We start from the raw sequence: 16,121 nt of genomic DNA, 5'->3' as shown, positions 1-16,121 counted from the left end.
CCCCAGTGGCTAAGATTGGTTCAGTGGGTTGTGTAGGCTTCCTGGTGGAGGGGACTAGTGCCTGTGTTCTGGTGGATGAGGCTGGATCTTGTCTTTCTGGTGGGCAGGTCCACGTCTGGTGGTGTGTTTTGGGGTGTCTGTGGCCTTATTATGATTTTAGGCAGCCTCTGTGCTAATGGGTGGGGTTGTGTTCCTGTCTTGCTAGTTGTTTGGCATAGGATGTCCAGCACTGTAGCTTGCTGGTGGTTGAGTGAAGCTGGGTGCTGTTGTTGAGATGGAGATCTCTGGGAGATTTTCACCATTTGATATTATGTGGAGCTGGGAGGTCTCTTGTGGACCAGTGTCCTGAAGTTGGCTCTCCCACCTCAGAGGCACAGCACTGACACCTGGCTGTAGCACCAGGAGCCTTTCATCCACACGGCTCAGAATAAAAGGGAGAAAAAGTAGAAAGAATGAATTAGTGAAAGAAAGAAAGGGAGGGAGGGAGGAGGGAAGGAAGGAAGGAAAGAAAGGAGATAAAGTAAAATAAAGTAAGATAAAATATAATAAAATTGTTAAAATAAAAAAATATTAAGAGAAAAAAAAGGAAAAAAAAATTTTTTAAAAAGCAAAAAAACCCCAAAACGGACGGATAGAACCCTAGGACAAATGGTGGAAGCAAAGGTATACAGACAAAATCTCACACAGAAGCATACACATACACACTCACAAAAAGAGGAAGAGGGGAGAAAATCATAAATCTTGCTGTCATAGTCCACCTCCTCAATTTGGGATGATTTGTTGTCTATTCATGTATTCCACAGATGCAGGGTACATCAAGTTGATTGTGGAGTTTTAATCCGCTGCTTCTGCGGCTGCTGGGAGAGATTTCCCTTTCTCTTCTTTGTTCTCACAGCTCCCAGGGGCTCAGCTTTGGATTTGGCCCCGCCTGTGCGTGTAGGTCGCCGGAGGGCGTCTGTTCTTTGCTCAGACAGGACGGGGTTAAAGGAGCTGCTGATTCGGGGGCTCTGGCTCACTCAGGCCGGGGGAGGGAGGGGCACGGAGTGCGGGGCGGGCCTGCGGCGGCAGAGGCCAGCATGACGTTGCACCAGGCTGAGGCCCGCCGTGCGTTCTCCCGGGGGAGTTGGCAGGCTGCACAGGCTCCCCGGAAGGGAGGTGTGGATAGTGACCTGTGCTCGCACACAGGCTTCTTGGTGGCGGCAGCAGCAGCCTTAGCGTCTCATGCCCGTCTCTGGGGTCTGCGCGTTTAGCCGCGGCTCGCGCCCGTCTCTGGAGCTCTTTTAAGCAGCGCTCTTAATCCCCTCTCCTCGTGCACCAGGAAACAAAGAGGGAAGAAAATGTCTCTTGCCTCTTCGGCAGTTCCAGACTTTTCCCCGGACTCCCTCCCAGCTAGCCGTGGCGCACTAACCCCCTGCAGCCTGTGTTCACGCCGCCAACCCCAGTCCTCTCCTGGCGCTCCGACCAAAACCTGAGCCTCAACTCCCAGACCCGGCCGCCCCGGCAGATGAGCAGACAAGCCTCTCGGGCTGGTGAGTGCCAGTCGGCACAGATCCTCTGTGCAGGAATTTCTCCGCTTTCCGCTTTGCCCTCCGCACCCCTGTGGCTGCGCTCTCTTCCGCGGCTCCGAAGCTTCCCCCTCCGCCACCCACAGTCTCCACTTGCGAAGGGGCTTCCTAGTGTGTGGAAACCTTTCCTCCTTCACAGCTCCCTCCCACTGGCGCAGGTCCCATCCCTATTCTTTTGTCTTTGTTTATTCTTTTTTCTTTTGCCCTACCCAGGTACGTGGGGGGTTTCTTGCCTTTTGGGAGGTCTGAGGTCTTCTGCCAGCGTTCAGTAGGTGTTCTGTAGGAGTTGTTCCACGTGTAGATGTCTGGTTACCTATTTTAAATAGAGTAGTGTGTATATATCAATCCCAATTTATCCCTATCCCCACCTTTCCCCTTTAGTAACCATAAGTTTGTTTTCCACGTCAGTTCATTTGTATCATCATTTCCACTTCCAAATAAGTGATATCATATATTTGTTGTTGTCTGACTTACTTTTGTCTGACTTACTACCTAGGAGTTCACTGACTAGAGAAAACAAGATCCTTGCATTGAAGCTTAAATTCTATTGCTGGTGGGGAAGAGGGGGTGGGGAGGTAGATAACATGCCAATGAGTAAATATAAAACAATTCTGTTAGTGATAAGTATAAAAAAAGAGAGGAGAAAAATATATTTGAGAAAACATCAGTGTGCTAGGGGTTAGGAGTGCAGGGATGCAGGCTGCTCCTGTTTTGTAGCGTGGTCGGGGAAGGCATCGCTGTTAAGGTGCCAGGTGACCAGCAGTGTGATGAAAGTCAAGGAGAGGTTCCTGTCCTTGCTGGAGACGGATGGTCCAGGTGATGGCTCCGAGGAGCGTGCTTGGCGTATTCAAAAGGAACAGCCAGGAGCCAATGTAGTTGCATCCTTGGGTGTGCTGTTCCTCCCAACAGCTGCGGGGTGTCTCATTGCTTCCCAGGAAACCACTGTGGGGTTCCTGGAGTCCTTCTCCTGGAGAGTAGCCTCGGGTCTTTGCACTCTCCCGAGCCCAGTCGACTTTCAGCCCCTCTACAGGGGCCCCTCCAGCAGGAAATCTTTTGCACGCCATGGGGCACGTCCACAGTCTGACTGACTTACTTAGTATGATAATCTCTAAGTCCATCCATGTTGCTACAGATGGCATTATTTCATTCTTTTATGGCAGAGTACCATTCCATTGTGCATATCACATCATCTTTATTCATTCCTCTGTCAATGGACATTTAGGTTGTTTCCATGTCTTGGCTATTGTAAACAGCACTGCAATGAACATTGGGCAGCATGTACCCTTCCAAACCATGGTTTTCTCCTGAAATATGCCCAGGAGTGGGATTGCTGGATCATATGGTAGCTCTGTTTTTAGTTTTTTTAAGGAACCTCCATACTGTTTTCCTTAGTGGCTGTACCAATTTACAATCCCACCAACAGTGTTGGAGGGTTCCCTTTTCTCCACACTCTCTCCAATATTTATTGTTTGTAGACTTTTTGATGATGGTAATTCTGACTGGTGTGAGGTGATATCTCATTGTAGTTTCGATTTGCATTTCTCTAATAATTGGCAATGTTGAACATCTTTTCTTGTGCCTGTTGGCCATCTGTATGTCTTCTTTGGAGAAATGTCTATTTAGGTTTTCTGCCCATTTTTTGATTGGGTTGTTTATTTTTCTCACATTGAGCTGCATGAGCTTTTTGTAAATTTTGAAGGTTAATCCCTTGTTGTTTGCATCATTTGCAAATATTTTCTCTCATTCTGTGGGCTGTATTTTCGCTTTGTTTATGGTTTCCTTTGCTGCACAAAAGCTTTTGAGTTTAATTAGGTCCCATTTGTTTATTTTTGTTTTTATTTCCATTGCTCTAGGAGATGACTCAAAAAAGGTTTTGCTCCGATTCATGTCAAAGGGTGTTCTGCCTTTGTTTTCCTCTGAGAGTTTTATAGTATCCAGTCTTACATTTAGGTCTGTAATCCATTTTGAATTTATTTTTGTGTATGGTGTTAGAGAATGTTCTAATTTCATTGTTTTACATTTAGCTGTCCAGTTTTCCCAGCACCATTTATTGAAGAGACTGTATTTTCTTCATTGTATAGTCTTGCCTCCTTTGTCATAGATTAATTGACCATAGGTTTATTTCTGGGCTTTCCTGTTCCATTGATCGATATCTCTGTTTTTGTGCCAATATCACACTGTTTTAATTACTGTAACTTTGTAGTATAGTCTGAGGTCAGGGAGCCTGATTCCTCCAGTGTCATTTTTGTTTCTTAAGATTGCTTTGCCTATTCGGGGTCCATACAAATTAAAATTTTTTTTGTTCTAGTTTTGTGAAAAATGCTATTGGTAATTTGATAGGGATTGCATTGAATCTGTAGCATGCTTGTTATAGTATAGTCATTTTGACAATATCGATTCTTCCAATCCAAGAACATGGTATATATATCCATCTGTTTGTTTCAGCTTCGATTTCTTTCATCAGCATCACATTGTTTTTGGAGTACAGGTCTTTTGCCTCCTTAGGTAGGTTTACCTAGGTATTTTATTCTTTTTGATGCAATGATAAATGGGATTGCTTCTTTAATTTCTCTTTCTGATCTTTTGTTGTTAGTGTATAGAAGTACTACAGATTTCTGTGTATTAATTTTGTATCCTGCAACTTTACTGAATTCATTGATGAGCTCTAGTAGTTTTAGGATTTTCTATGTATAGTATCATGTCATCTGCAAACAGTGACAGTTTTACTTCTTTTCCAATTTGAATTCATTTTATTTCTTCTTCTTCTCTGATTGCCATGGCTAGGACTTCCAAAACTATGTTGAATAAAAGTGGTGAGAGTGGACATCCTTGTCTTTTTCCTGATCTTAGAGGAAATGCTTTCAGGTTTTCACCATTGAGTATGATGTTGGCTGTAGTTTTGTCATATATGGCCTTTATTATGTTGAGTTAAGTTCCCTCTGTGCCCACTTACTGGAGAGTTTTCATCATAAATGGGTATTGAATTTTGTCAGAAGCTTTTTCTGCATCTATTGAGATGATCGTACAGTTTTTATTCTTCAGTTTGTTAATGTGGTATATCACAGTGATTGATTTGCGGATATCAAAAAATCCTTGCATCCCTGGGATATACCTTGCATCCTTGAGATATACCACGATCCTTGCTTCGTGGTATATGATCCTTTTAGTGTATTGTTGGATTCAGTTTGCTAGTATTTTGTTGAGAATTTCTGTGTCTGTGTTCATCAGTGATATTGGCCTGTAATTTTCTTTTTTTGTGGTATCTGTGTCTGGTTTTGGTATAAAGGTGATGGTGGCCTCATAGAATGAGTTTGGGAGTGTTCCTTCCTCTGCAGTTTTTTGAAAGAGTTTCAGAAGGATAGGTGTTAACTCTTCTCTAAATGTTTGATAGAATTCACCTGTGAAGCCATTTGGTCCTGGACTTTGGTTTGTTGGGAGTTTTTTAATCACCGTTTCAATTTCAGTACTTGTGATTGGTCTGTTCATATTTTTCATTTCTTCATGGTTTACTCTTAGGAGATTGTATCTTTCTAAAATTTGTCCATTTCTTCTAGGTTGTCCATTTTATTGGCATATAGTTGCTTGTAGTAGTCTCTTATGATCCTTTGTATTTCTTTGGTGTCAGTTGTAACTTCTTCATATCTAATTTTATTGATTTGAGCCTGCTCCCTTTTTTTCTTGATGAGTCTGGCTAAAGGTTTATCAATTTTGCTTATCTTTTCAAAGAACCAGCATTTAGTTTCATTGATCTTTTCTATCACTTTCTTTGTCTCAATTTCATTTATTTCTGCTGTAATCTTTATGATGATTTCTTTCCTTCTAATGACTCTGGGTTTTGTTTGTTCTTCTTTCTCTAATTGCTTTAGGTGTAAGGTTAGGTTATTTATTGGGGATTTTTCTTGTTTCCTGAGGTAAGATTGTATTGCTATAAACTTCCCTCTTAGAACTGCTTTTGCTGCATCCCATAGATTTTGGATCATCATACTTTCATTTTCATTTGTCTCTAGGTATTTTTGGATTTCCTCAGTGATTCATTGGTTGTTTAGTAGCATATTGTTTAACCTCCACATGTTTGTGTTTTTTACAGTTTTTTTCTTGTAGTTTATTTCTATTCTCATCGCGTTATGGTCAGAAAAGATGCTTGATATGATTTCAGTTTTCTTAAATTTACCGAGGTTTACTTTGTAGCCTAGCATGTGATCAGTCCTGGAGAATGTTCCATGTGCACTTGAAACGAATGTGTGTTCTGCTTTTGGACAGGATGCTCTATAAATATCAGTTAAGTCCATCTGATCTAATGTGTCATCTAAGGATCTAATGTGTCATCTAAGGCCCATGTCTCCTTATTGATTTTCTGTCTGGATGATCTGTCCATTGATGAAAGTGGTGTGTTAAAGCCCCCCCCCCCCATTATTGTGTTACTGTTGATTTCTCCTTTTATGGCTGTTAGTATTTGCCTTATATATTGAGGTGCTTCTGTGTTGGGTGCATATATATTTACAATTGTTATATCTTCTTCTTGGATTGATCCCTTGATCATTATGTAGTATCCTTCTTTATCTCTTGTAACAGTCTTTATTTTAAAGTCTGTTTTGTCTGATCTGAGTATAGCTAATCTAGCTGTCTTTTGATTTCCATTTGCATGGAATACCTTTTTCCATTTACTCACTTTCAGCCTGTATGTATCCCTAGATCTTAAGTGGGTCTGTTGTAGACAGCATATACATGGGTCTTGTTTTTGTATCCATTTCAGCCAGTCTGTGTCTTTTGTTTGGAGCATTTAATCTGTTTATGTTTAAGGTAATTACCCCCACCTCCGATACCAGCAGGTAGGTCTGGCCCAGGCTCTTATGAGATCACTGCTTTTTCCCCTGGGTCTTGGTGTGCACGAGACCTCGTGTGTGTCCTCCAAGAGTGGAGTTTCTGTTACCCCAGTCCTGTGGAGCTCCTGTGATCAAACCCTGCTGGCCTTCAAAGCCAGATGCTCTGGGAGTTCCTCCTCCTGATGCCAGACCTGCAGGCTGGGGAGCCCGACGTGGGGCTCAGAACTTTCACTCCTATAGGAGAACCTCTGAGATATAATTATTTTCCAGTTTGTGGGTTGCCTACCCAGTGGGTATGGGATTTGATTTTATCACAGTTGTGCCCCTCCTACCATCTTGTTGTGGCTTCTTCTTTGTCTTTGGATATAGGATATCTTTTTTGGTAAGTTCCAGCAGTTTTTTGTCGATGGTTGTTTAGCAGTTAGTTGTAATTTTGGTGTTTTCGTGAGAGGGTGAGCTCACGTCCTTCTACCCAGCCATCTTGTTACTGCCCCCATCCACAGTGACTTCATCTTAGGTTGTTTATCCCAGCCCTTTCCTCTGACCTTGGGTGCAGAATGAGCAGCAAGTCAAATACAAGAAAGTTCAAAGGAAAAAGCACGTTAATATGCTTTTAAAAAGTGATATTAGTGTACATTGACCTTTCCATGTTCCCTTGGAGCCTTCTACCCTTGGGCCCTCCACAAATGGTTCCCGTAGAAAACAGTGGCATCCCCACTTCTGTGTCTTGGGCCCAGACACACTGAGCAGTACTTGTCAAAGTGAGGTCTTTGGTCAGATGGTCTGAGTCAGAATTGCTTAGGGAGTATGTTAAAGTGCGGGTGCCTGGGCTGTCTCCAGACCTGCTAAATCACTCTGGGCAGTGATACTTAGAATCGGCACTTTTAAAAGGTCTCTTCCCATTGCCCCCTGGCCTAGGAGTGTTATACACACTAATTTATTTAAAGCAGATTTATTGATACATAATTAAAATACTGTAAAGTTCACACCTTTAATGTGTACAGTTCAGTGGTTTTTAGTATATTTTCAGGGTTATGCACCTATTACCATCATCTAATTTTAGAATATTTTCATCATCTCAGTAAGAAACCTTGTAAATAGACTTTTCTCCAGAGAAGATATATAAATGGCCAATAAGCACATGAAAAGATGCTCAACATCATTAGTCCTTAAGGAAATGCAAATCAAAACCATAATGAGATACCACTTCACACCCACTAGGAGGGATAAAATGAAAGACAGACAATAACAAGTGTTGGCAGAGATGTGGAGAAATTGGAGCCCTCATACGCTGCTGGTAGGATTGTAAAGTGGTGCAGCAACTTTGGAAAACAGTACAGGAGTTCCTCAAAATGTTAAACATAGAGTTACCACATGTCCTAGGAATTCCACTCCAAGAGAATCAAAGACATATGCCTGCACAAAAACATGTACAGTGATGTTCACAGCAGTATTATTTATGATAGCCAAAATCCAATGGATGAATGGGTACACAAAATTTAATTTATTCATAGAAGCAAAAATGAACAGATAGGACTACATAAAACTCAAAGCTTATGCACAGCAAAAGAAACAACAAAATGAAAAGGCAGCCTACAGAATTGGAGAAAAATTTTGCAAACCATATATCAGGTAGGGTGTTATTATCCAAAATATATAAAGAACTCATACAAGCAATAACAAAAAACCCAACAATCTGGTTAAAAAATGGGCAGGGGGCTTCCCTGGTGGTACAGTGGTTGGGGGGTCTGCCTGCCGATGCAGGGGACCTGGGTTCGTGCCCCAGTCCGGGAGTATCCCACATGCCACGGAGCGGCTGGGCCCGTGAGCCATGGCCACTGGGCCTGCGCGTCCAGAGCCTGTGCTCCGCAACGGGAGAGGCCACAACAGTGAGAGGCCTGCGTATCACACACACACAAAAAAAAAAAACTTTAAAAAATGGGCGGAAGAACTAAGTAGACATTTTTCCAAAGAGGACATCAAAATGGCCAAGAGGCAAGATGCTTAACTAAAATGCTAAGTGAAACAAGCCAGGCATAAAAGGTCACATGTTGTATGATTTCATTTATATGAAATAGTCTAAAATGGGCAAATCTGTGGAGACAAAGTAGATTAGTCATTTCCAGGGGATGTGGGGAGGCGGGATATGACTGCTAATAGGTATAAAGCTTCTTTTTGGGGTGATGGTCATAGTTTGGACTTAGGTAGTGGTGATGGTTTTACAACTCTGAATTATACTAACAACGACATTTGTATTTTAAAATGGTGAATTCTGTAGTATGTGAATTATATCATTATTGATATAATATTTTATTGTTATAAAAACTTTTGTACCCATTATATACACACAAACATTTGCGGAATAAAAAGTAACCTAATGTTTTAAATTTAGGACTGAAAGTCAAAAACGTTTGGGGGACTTTGACTCAAATGACTCAGCCCTGCTGTCTTGTGAAAAACTAAGCCAGTTTAAGTGACTTGGTACCAAAAGGTACTCTATAGAGAACACCCAGTACCTCTTCCAACCCCTTATTTTATGGAAGAGGATACTGAGGTTGGGGAGGAGCAGGTGACTTGGCGGGGACCACAGGGTCGCACTGCACGTCCAGGAGGCCCCATGGAGCTGTCCTTGCCCATCTCTCTCCGACCTCCCCATCCACCCCTGCCCCCTAAGTAATTAGTTGAGCCTCTTGTCAGCTGTGCTGAAAATCGTAACTAAGGGCTGTTATTCATAACCCATGACATGCGGAGAAGCATTGAGGATGCACCAGATGAGGACACTAGGGGGTGGAGAAAGATGCCTCTTTACGTGTCTGGATAAGGTCAGCTCTTCTTTTGGGGATGAGAATGGTTAGCATTTGTGTATCCCAGGTTGGCTGTAAGACAACAAACAAGAAAAGGAGGCAGTTCCTGGTTTTTTGGCCACGGTTGCAAGGTCATTGAGGACATTGAACGTTAAGACACTCTTACTAATAACAGAGGAATGTTGGCCGAATGGGAGCGATGACCTGCCCAGGGCTCTTTACCCCTTTTCTTCAGTGGAGTTTTAAATTCTCGACGGATGAGCACAGCTCTCCCCAAAACCCAGAACACTTGCCTTTCCAGATCAGTGCAGTCCCCTAAAAGCATGTTTTGAAATGACTAAGAAGACACTTTGACAGTCACCTTATTGTTACTTCGTAATAAGTTTAAAAAATACTACAATCAAACCTTACAGTGTTGTACTCCATGAAAACCTAAAATCAGATAAAACACAGCCAGCAGTTGGCTTCTGAATGCCTAGAAGTCTGGCCAGAGGGCTGTGCATGTCTGTTCCATCATCTGATTAATTTCACATAACATGACTCTGAGTTTCCTATGATTGAATTTTTTTTTTTTTTTGGGGACCCCATCTGTAGCTTTATCAAAGTTGTACCGTGTTGAGTAGCTCTGCAGAAATAGCAATGACCCCTTTCTTTAGCACAAAGCCTTTTATAGCCAGCTCTGGCCTCTTTCAAGCTGCATTAATATTTAAACATAGTTTTTAGAATAGTTAGAATTACAAAGCACTTTGCTCTTTTTTTTTTTTTTTTACTTAATATTATTTGGTGTGTATTTTTGCATAAAGCTGCGTTATTTTTCATGTTGATCCTTTTTAATGGTTATGTAATCAATGAATTGAGCTCTTACGATATAGTAAATCAGACCCCTAAAAGGACACATTTAGCTTGATTCCAGGGTTTTTGTCCATCGCTGAAACCAACAGCAACAAAAGCTCCTGTAATCAACATCCCTGTACCTACAGTGAGTGTTCTTACGAATTATTTTTCAAAGTCTATTCCATGAACTATCTGCATCAGAATCACTGGGGGTGGGAAAGGGGAGGCGGGTCTAAAATGTATTGATAGATTCTCAGGCCTGGTCACACACCTACCAATTTGGACTCTGGGAGGATGGAATCTGAAAATCCACATTAGTAAATCTCCTAAGGGACTTTCATGCTAACTAGAATTTGAGACTAACTCAAAAAGTAAACTTCTTAGAAGAGGCTGCTAGGTAGTTCATTTTAATGACCACTGATGGAGTGCTTACTAGGTGCTAGCAGGCACTGGATACAGCATTTAATCCTCAAACAATACTGTTACTTTTTCTACTTCAGCAGGTTTAACAGGAGTGTCAGACCGAGTAACGTTGCCAAGTTTAGCTGGCCAGTATCTCACGGGACTCGTATCTGCGCCCTTGTTCTTAATCAGTCCACGCGTTTCTATCATAAACAGCAGTCCATCTGTGAACCTTCACTTTCTACCTAGTTTAGTCCCGTTGGAGAGAAATTAGAAAAACCTTAGATTCTGGCCTCAGACCTTCCTGTCTGGAGCCAGATGATGAGGTCAGAACAGTCTCTGTGAGAAACACTCCGTGGAATAAGAAAAGTGGAGGTAGCAGGGTTTCTTCTCATTTCCCAGGGTTCAGATGCTGTTAGGAATCTCACCTGCGCTCGGTCGGTCAGAAGCCAGCAGGTCAGATGCAGAGGTGGAGAGGGTGGCCGGCACGGGCATTTGTGCGCTAAGCGATGTGGAAGCGGAGGTCCACAGAGGTCCGTGGAGTTGTAGTCTGGGCCCTCATGGCCTTGAAATTTAATTTCTCTCTAGCCACAGGCTGGTAGCTATGAAGAGCGGGGCCCAGACCCACTCAGAAAATCTGGATTGAAACGGGAAAACAAGGTTAACTCTGGAGGGGCTGAGGGTAGACCTGTATGAGAAACAAGAACAGAGTTGCAGAGAACAAGTGGTTTTTTTCCTGGTCCTGAAGTTTTGAATCCATATGGAAAGAAGCGATGATTAGATGGGCAAGGGGTGCGGGGGTGTTTTGAGGAGAGAAAGCGAAGTCTGGCTGAGAAGCTAAGGATGCAGGGCCACAGCCAGAGGCTTGTGGGGAACCCTGCCAGGGGGAAGGCACAGGGAGCTCCTGGCTTTTGGTGAAAAGTGTTTTGAAACCATTTAGAACAGTATAGAGTAGGGGTCAGCAAACCTTTTCAGCAAAGAGCCATAGAGTAAATATTTTAAAGCTCTGCTGGCCACGTGGTCTCTGCTTAGATAGTACATAAATGAATGGGCGCCCATTTTCCATGCCCGTTAGGCGCAAGTCTTCAGAGGAATGACCATTGGCTTTGGAATTAGCTGGACTGGGTTTCAACTGCAGTTCTGACCTCCACTGGCTGGGGAGAGGCAGGCTGTGTAGCCTGATGGTTAAGAACTTGGGCTCTGGAAGTGGAGGGTTCAGGTCCTACTTCCACCACCCATGAGCTATGTCACCTTAGCTAAGGCCGTTCTCTTCTCTGAACTCCCGTGTCCCAGAGCTGTGGTGAGAATTATATGAGCCAAGCACCTTTACACACACACACACACACACACACACACACACACACACTCTTAGCACAGGGGTGCCTGACATGTGGTAAGTGCACGGTAAATACTAAGTTAGTATTACTGGTCTCTGAGCAGGGGATTCCTCATCTGTTACCATCCACTGAAAGGTTTTGCCCAAAATCTATTGTAGTGAGTCATTATTTTCTTCCCAGTTGACAGAGCTGGCAGTCCACCCTCTGAGGACATTTGCACGAGCCTCCTATGGTGAGCTTTAGTAGGGATTCTGTGCTGGGATTGCAAGCTCAGTCGACAGTCCCTATAATTAGGCCGTGAGGATTAGAGAATCTTAGCATCCTGATGAGATGGGACCACCGTAACCTGCCCTGATCTGAAAGCAGTCAAACGGTTCAGCCTTCCAGCGCCCAACCCTGAACTTGGAAGTGGGACAGAGAGGCCTGATCACGGACCCTTGCCTCAAAGCCCCGTCCTTCACGCCCATAAATTCTTATGAAGCTCATTTATCTGCTTTCCCACCCCAAGGAGATGTTGAGCTGTAACAAGAAGGGAATGGTATGCGGATGGGGAGATGGGAGGTGGGTGTTAGACAAATGAGGAGAATTGTGCCCCGGAGACACCATGGCGAGAGACAGCAAACACACACACAGAGCATGTCATTGTTATATAACACAACAGAGATGTATGGGGGAGTGTTAAGTCCAGGGGAAAAGTTCATTTCTCTTCATCATTCTTGTGGTTTAGATGGTGAGAGAGTGCATATCTCATGCTGGAATTGTCCCTTTGAGTCTCTGCTGGAAGAAGGTGGCCATCATTTCAGGCTCTCATTCCAACTTCACCTCTGGACCGCTGACTCTTTCTTCTTTGTTTTTTTCCTTCTGGGTGAGCTCAGAGGAGGATGTACAGAGATGGGCCTTGCTCTGAAATACCTTCTGCATAAAGGATTCCCCTGGGGGCAGAACTGCCTCTGTGCCCCAGGTCCCCATCGTTGTCACTGACGGGAGGTCCCAAGGGCATGTGGCCCTGCCAGCCAAGCAGCTGAAGCAAAGGGGCGTCACCTGTGTTTACTGTGGGGGTCTGCTTCCCAGTAAGAGATTTGGTCACGCGGGGTCAGCCCTCTGAGTCAGCCTGGGGACGTCGCAGCCATGGGAAGAGAGGGGAGCTGGGAAAACCATCCTGATCCTTCCTGGATCCGTTTTTTTGTCACTTTACTGTATTGTTGCTGGCACAAGGGGACCGCCAAGTCTTTGGAAGTCTGAGAGTTTGCATCGTCTTTAATTTAGTCTGAATACTTGATTTCAAGTGTCAGAAACTTGACTCCAATTTATCTGGGCAGAAATGGAAGTTCATGGACTCATCCAACTGCACAGGGTGGGTCAGGAGCCAGATGCAGGAATAGGCCTTCCTAGAGGAGAGGGGGGCACAGTTCCTCAATGCTCTCAACCCTGAAAATGGAGGTGACCTCAGTGGGGCTGTTGTCATTTGTGGGTATCAAGTGAAATGACTCTTGGTCTGGGCACTGTGCCTATACATAGAAATCTCTTTATTAATTTTAGTATAGTTGTTCCTTGGTATCTGCAGGTGGTTGGTTCTAGGACCCCTGTGGATACCAAAACCCATGGATGCTTAAGTCCCTTAGTTGGCCGCCCATATCCATGGATGTGGAACCCACAGATATAGAGGACCAACTGTACATTATTTATTCTCTCAATCAGTAAATATATGTTGTCTTCCTTGTGCCAGACACTATTCTAGGTTCTCAGGATGCACAGACAGCAATACAAAGTCCCTGCCCTGATGGAGCTTCTGTTCTAGGAAAGGAACTAGATTTAAAAAAAAAAAAAAAGAGTGAATAAATAAGTAACAGTTTCAGGTGGAAATAAATTTCAAAGGAGAAAAATAAAGTAGGGAAGAGGTTACAGAGTGATGGGAATAGATAGGACAGCTGTTTTAGATAGGGGGGTCTGGCAAGGCTCCTTTGAAGAGTTGGTTTTTGAACAGAAACCTGAGTGAGGAACAAGCCTTCCAAATAACAGGGAAAAGAGCAGGCAAGGCAGGCAGATGGAAAGTGCAAAGGCCCTGAGGCAGTAGCTAGCTCGGTGTGTGATAGAAACAGACAGCCAGGAGTGGCTGGAGCCCAGCAAGCAAGGGGTGAATTATAAGAAATAAGGTAGAAGAGGTGGGCAGGAGTTAGGTCTAGAGCTTTTGTGGGTTATTGTAGAGACTAAAGTTTGTAATGAGTAGTCTGGGAAGTCTTTGGGGTGGGGGGTTTGAGCAGGAAAATAACATGAATTGGCTTACATTTTTAGAAAATCACATGACTGCAAGGTAGAGAGAATAGACTGGTGGGTGAGGCAGAGGGAGAAGCAATAATAGGGGCAGTGGGGAGTCTAGTTAGGAGGCCTTTGGAGCAGCTCACACGCAAGATTATGATGGTTTGCAGTAGGGAAGCAGCTGTGACCCCGCTAAGGAGTGGCTGGATTTAGGATGCTTTTGGAAGGCAGAGCAATGGAGTGACCGGTGTATTGGACGTGGGTGTGTGAGAGAAGAATCAAAGATTTTGGCCTGAGCTCCAGTGTGAATGGTGGTGCTATTTACTGAAAAGAGAAAGAATGGGAAAGGAACAAAGGAAATTGAATTCTGTTTCAGACAAGTCAAGTTTGAGATGCGTATCAGCCATCTAAGTAGAGAAGCTGAGTAGAGAGTTGGATACGAGAGTCTGGAGCAGAGGAGAAAGGACAGGCATCGAGATTGAAACTGAGGATGGTATTTAAAGCCTAAATAAGATCACCAGGAGCTGAGTGCCGAGTGGACGAGCAAGTGCAGAAAGAGGAAGAAGATAGAAGGGGACTGAGGTTGTAGGTACCATGGAACTGCCCCGATTGTGCTGTGTCCTGGTGACGATGATGACAGCTATCACCACCATTATTGTTGTCATCGCCAGTAAGTTGGTATTAGACACAAGCTGCCTTATGGCTGGCTCTTTCTGTGTCCTCAGATATAACGAGTATAAACCCCTTGAGAGAGGAGAGTGGACGTTACTTCATGGCTCCCTGCCCACCCTCATCCCCACATAGGGCCAAATAGAGTGCCTTGCACGTAGTATTTGCCCAAAGGTTTGTCACTGAGGATAGAATCTCCCATGGGTGGAAATACTGGCCCGTTCTGGGGCTTTCTTCTCCAGCTGCTGGCTGGAGTAGCGCTTCTCAAACTATCTGTGGTGAAGGTCCAGTTTGTTTTTTTTTCTAATCCGTCATGAACAGATACTTTTTTAAAAAAAAAAAATACAATAAAAATGAGTTACTAGAAAGGTGAAATAAAAACAAAATAGAAACTCAGATATTTATTACTTGACCCAACAGACATAAAATGACTGTCAAGTTTGCTGTACGATTAGTTTCTAAATGCTTGGTGTCTATACTTATCGGATTCTGAATCAGGGTGAAACAGTTCGGGGCTCTTCACTGGCCCACAGACCATATTTTTAGCATCCCTAGTGTAGGGAAATCAAGAAGCCATTGCTCAGAAGAGGGGGCACGGCTCAGATATGAAGACCTGAGCTGCAGACACAGGAAGCCTCTGAGAAAGCCTGTTGGACTTCCAGGGCTACCTGACCCCTCCCCACTCCTAGTAAGAGGCCAGCTCACTGTTGACCAGTGGTTCTCCAAGTGTGTTCCTTGGACCAGCAGTATCAGCATCACCTGGGAGCTTGCTAGAGATGCACACACTCAGGCCCCACTGCATTGAGTCCAAAACTCTGGGGCAAAAGGAGCCTCAATCTGTGTTTTTTCTGGCCCCTCAGTGATTCTGATGCCGCCAAAGTCTGAGAACCACTGCAGTGTGAGATTAAAGACTGTTGCCTGTTCAAACTCTTTCCCCCTTTTAGTGTACATTGAGCCCCTTCTCTGATGGTTCTCAACTCTGGCTGAGCATCTGAATTACCCAGGGAGCTTTTAAGAAGGTCTGTTTGGGGGCTGGGAGAGCTAAGGGTGCGGCCCGGCAGAGCTGCCCACTCAATGCTAATGTGAGTCCGGAACTGAGGAGCCCCTGCGTGTGCCAGGCGCTGTCCCAGGTGCTGGGCAAAGTGTCTGGTCTCTGTGGCTTCAGAGGAGAATGGGGAGCTTTACATTAGGAGGTTTAGAGATACATGAAGGTTTTGCTGTATTGCCAAGCCGTGGTCTGTTTTGATGAATTTTTGATAGGCAGGATTCTAAATGTGTCACTGACTGCCTTGTCTTCTTAAAAACAGGTTTCTCAACATCATTTAACCCTTTCTTCATGCCCTACGGTCATCATCCCCCACAGCATTTCTGTTCTGGACACTAACAGTGCCCTCTGGTTGTAGAGCTACGCCAGCTCCTGCCTCTACACGG

The 16,121-nt window shown here is 44.1% G+C and overlaps 1 protein-coding gene across 1 annotated transcript in view; it reads left to right on the top strand.

Moving 5' to 3' along the window:
- The window catches only part of VWA2 (von Willebrand factor A domain containing 2), a 45,255-nt gene that overhangs the window by 18,843 nt on the left and 10,291 nt on the right, over positions 1-16,121 (top strand). The window contains 3 exon segments of the mRNA XM_065893883.1: positions 12,641-12,695; positions 12,697-12,827; positions 15,809-15,820. Coding sequence (XP_065749955.1) covers positions 12,641-12,695; positions 12,697-12,827; positions 15,809-15,820 — 198 coding nt within the window.

This window comes from Phocoena phocoena, chromosome 16, assembly GCF_963924675.1.
Source record: "Phocoena phocoena chromosome 16, mPhoPho1.1, whole genome shotgun sequence".
Taxonomy (NCBI): domain Eukaryota; kingdom Metazoa; phylum Chordata; class Mammalia; order Artiodactyla; family Phocoenidae; genus Phocoena; species Phocoena phocoena.
Note: the sequence above shows the minus strand (reverse complement) of the source record. Positions and strands in the feature narration are given on the sequence as shown.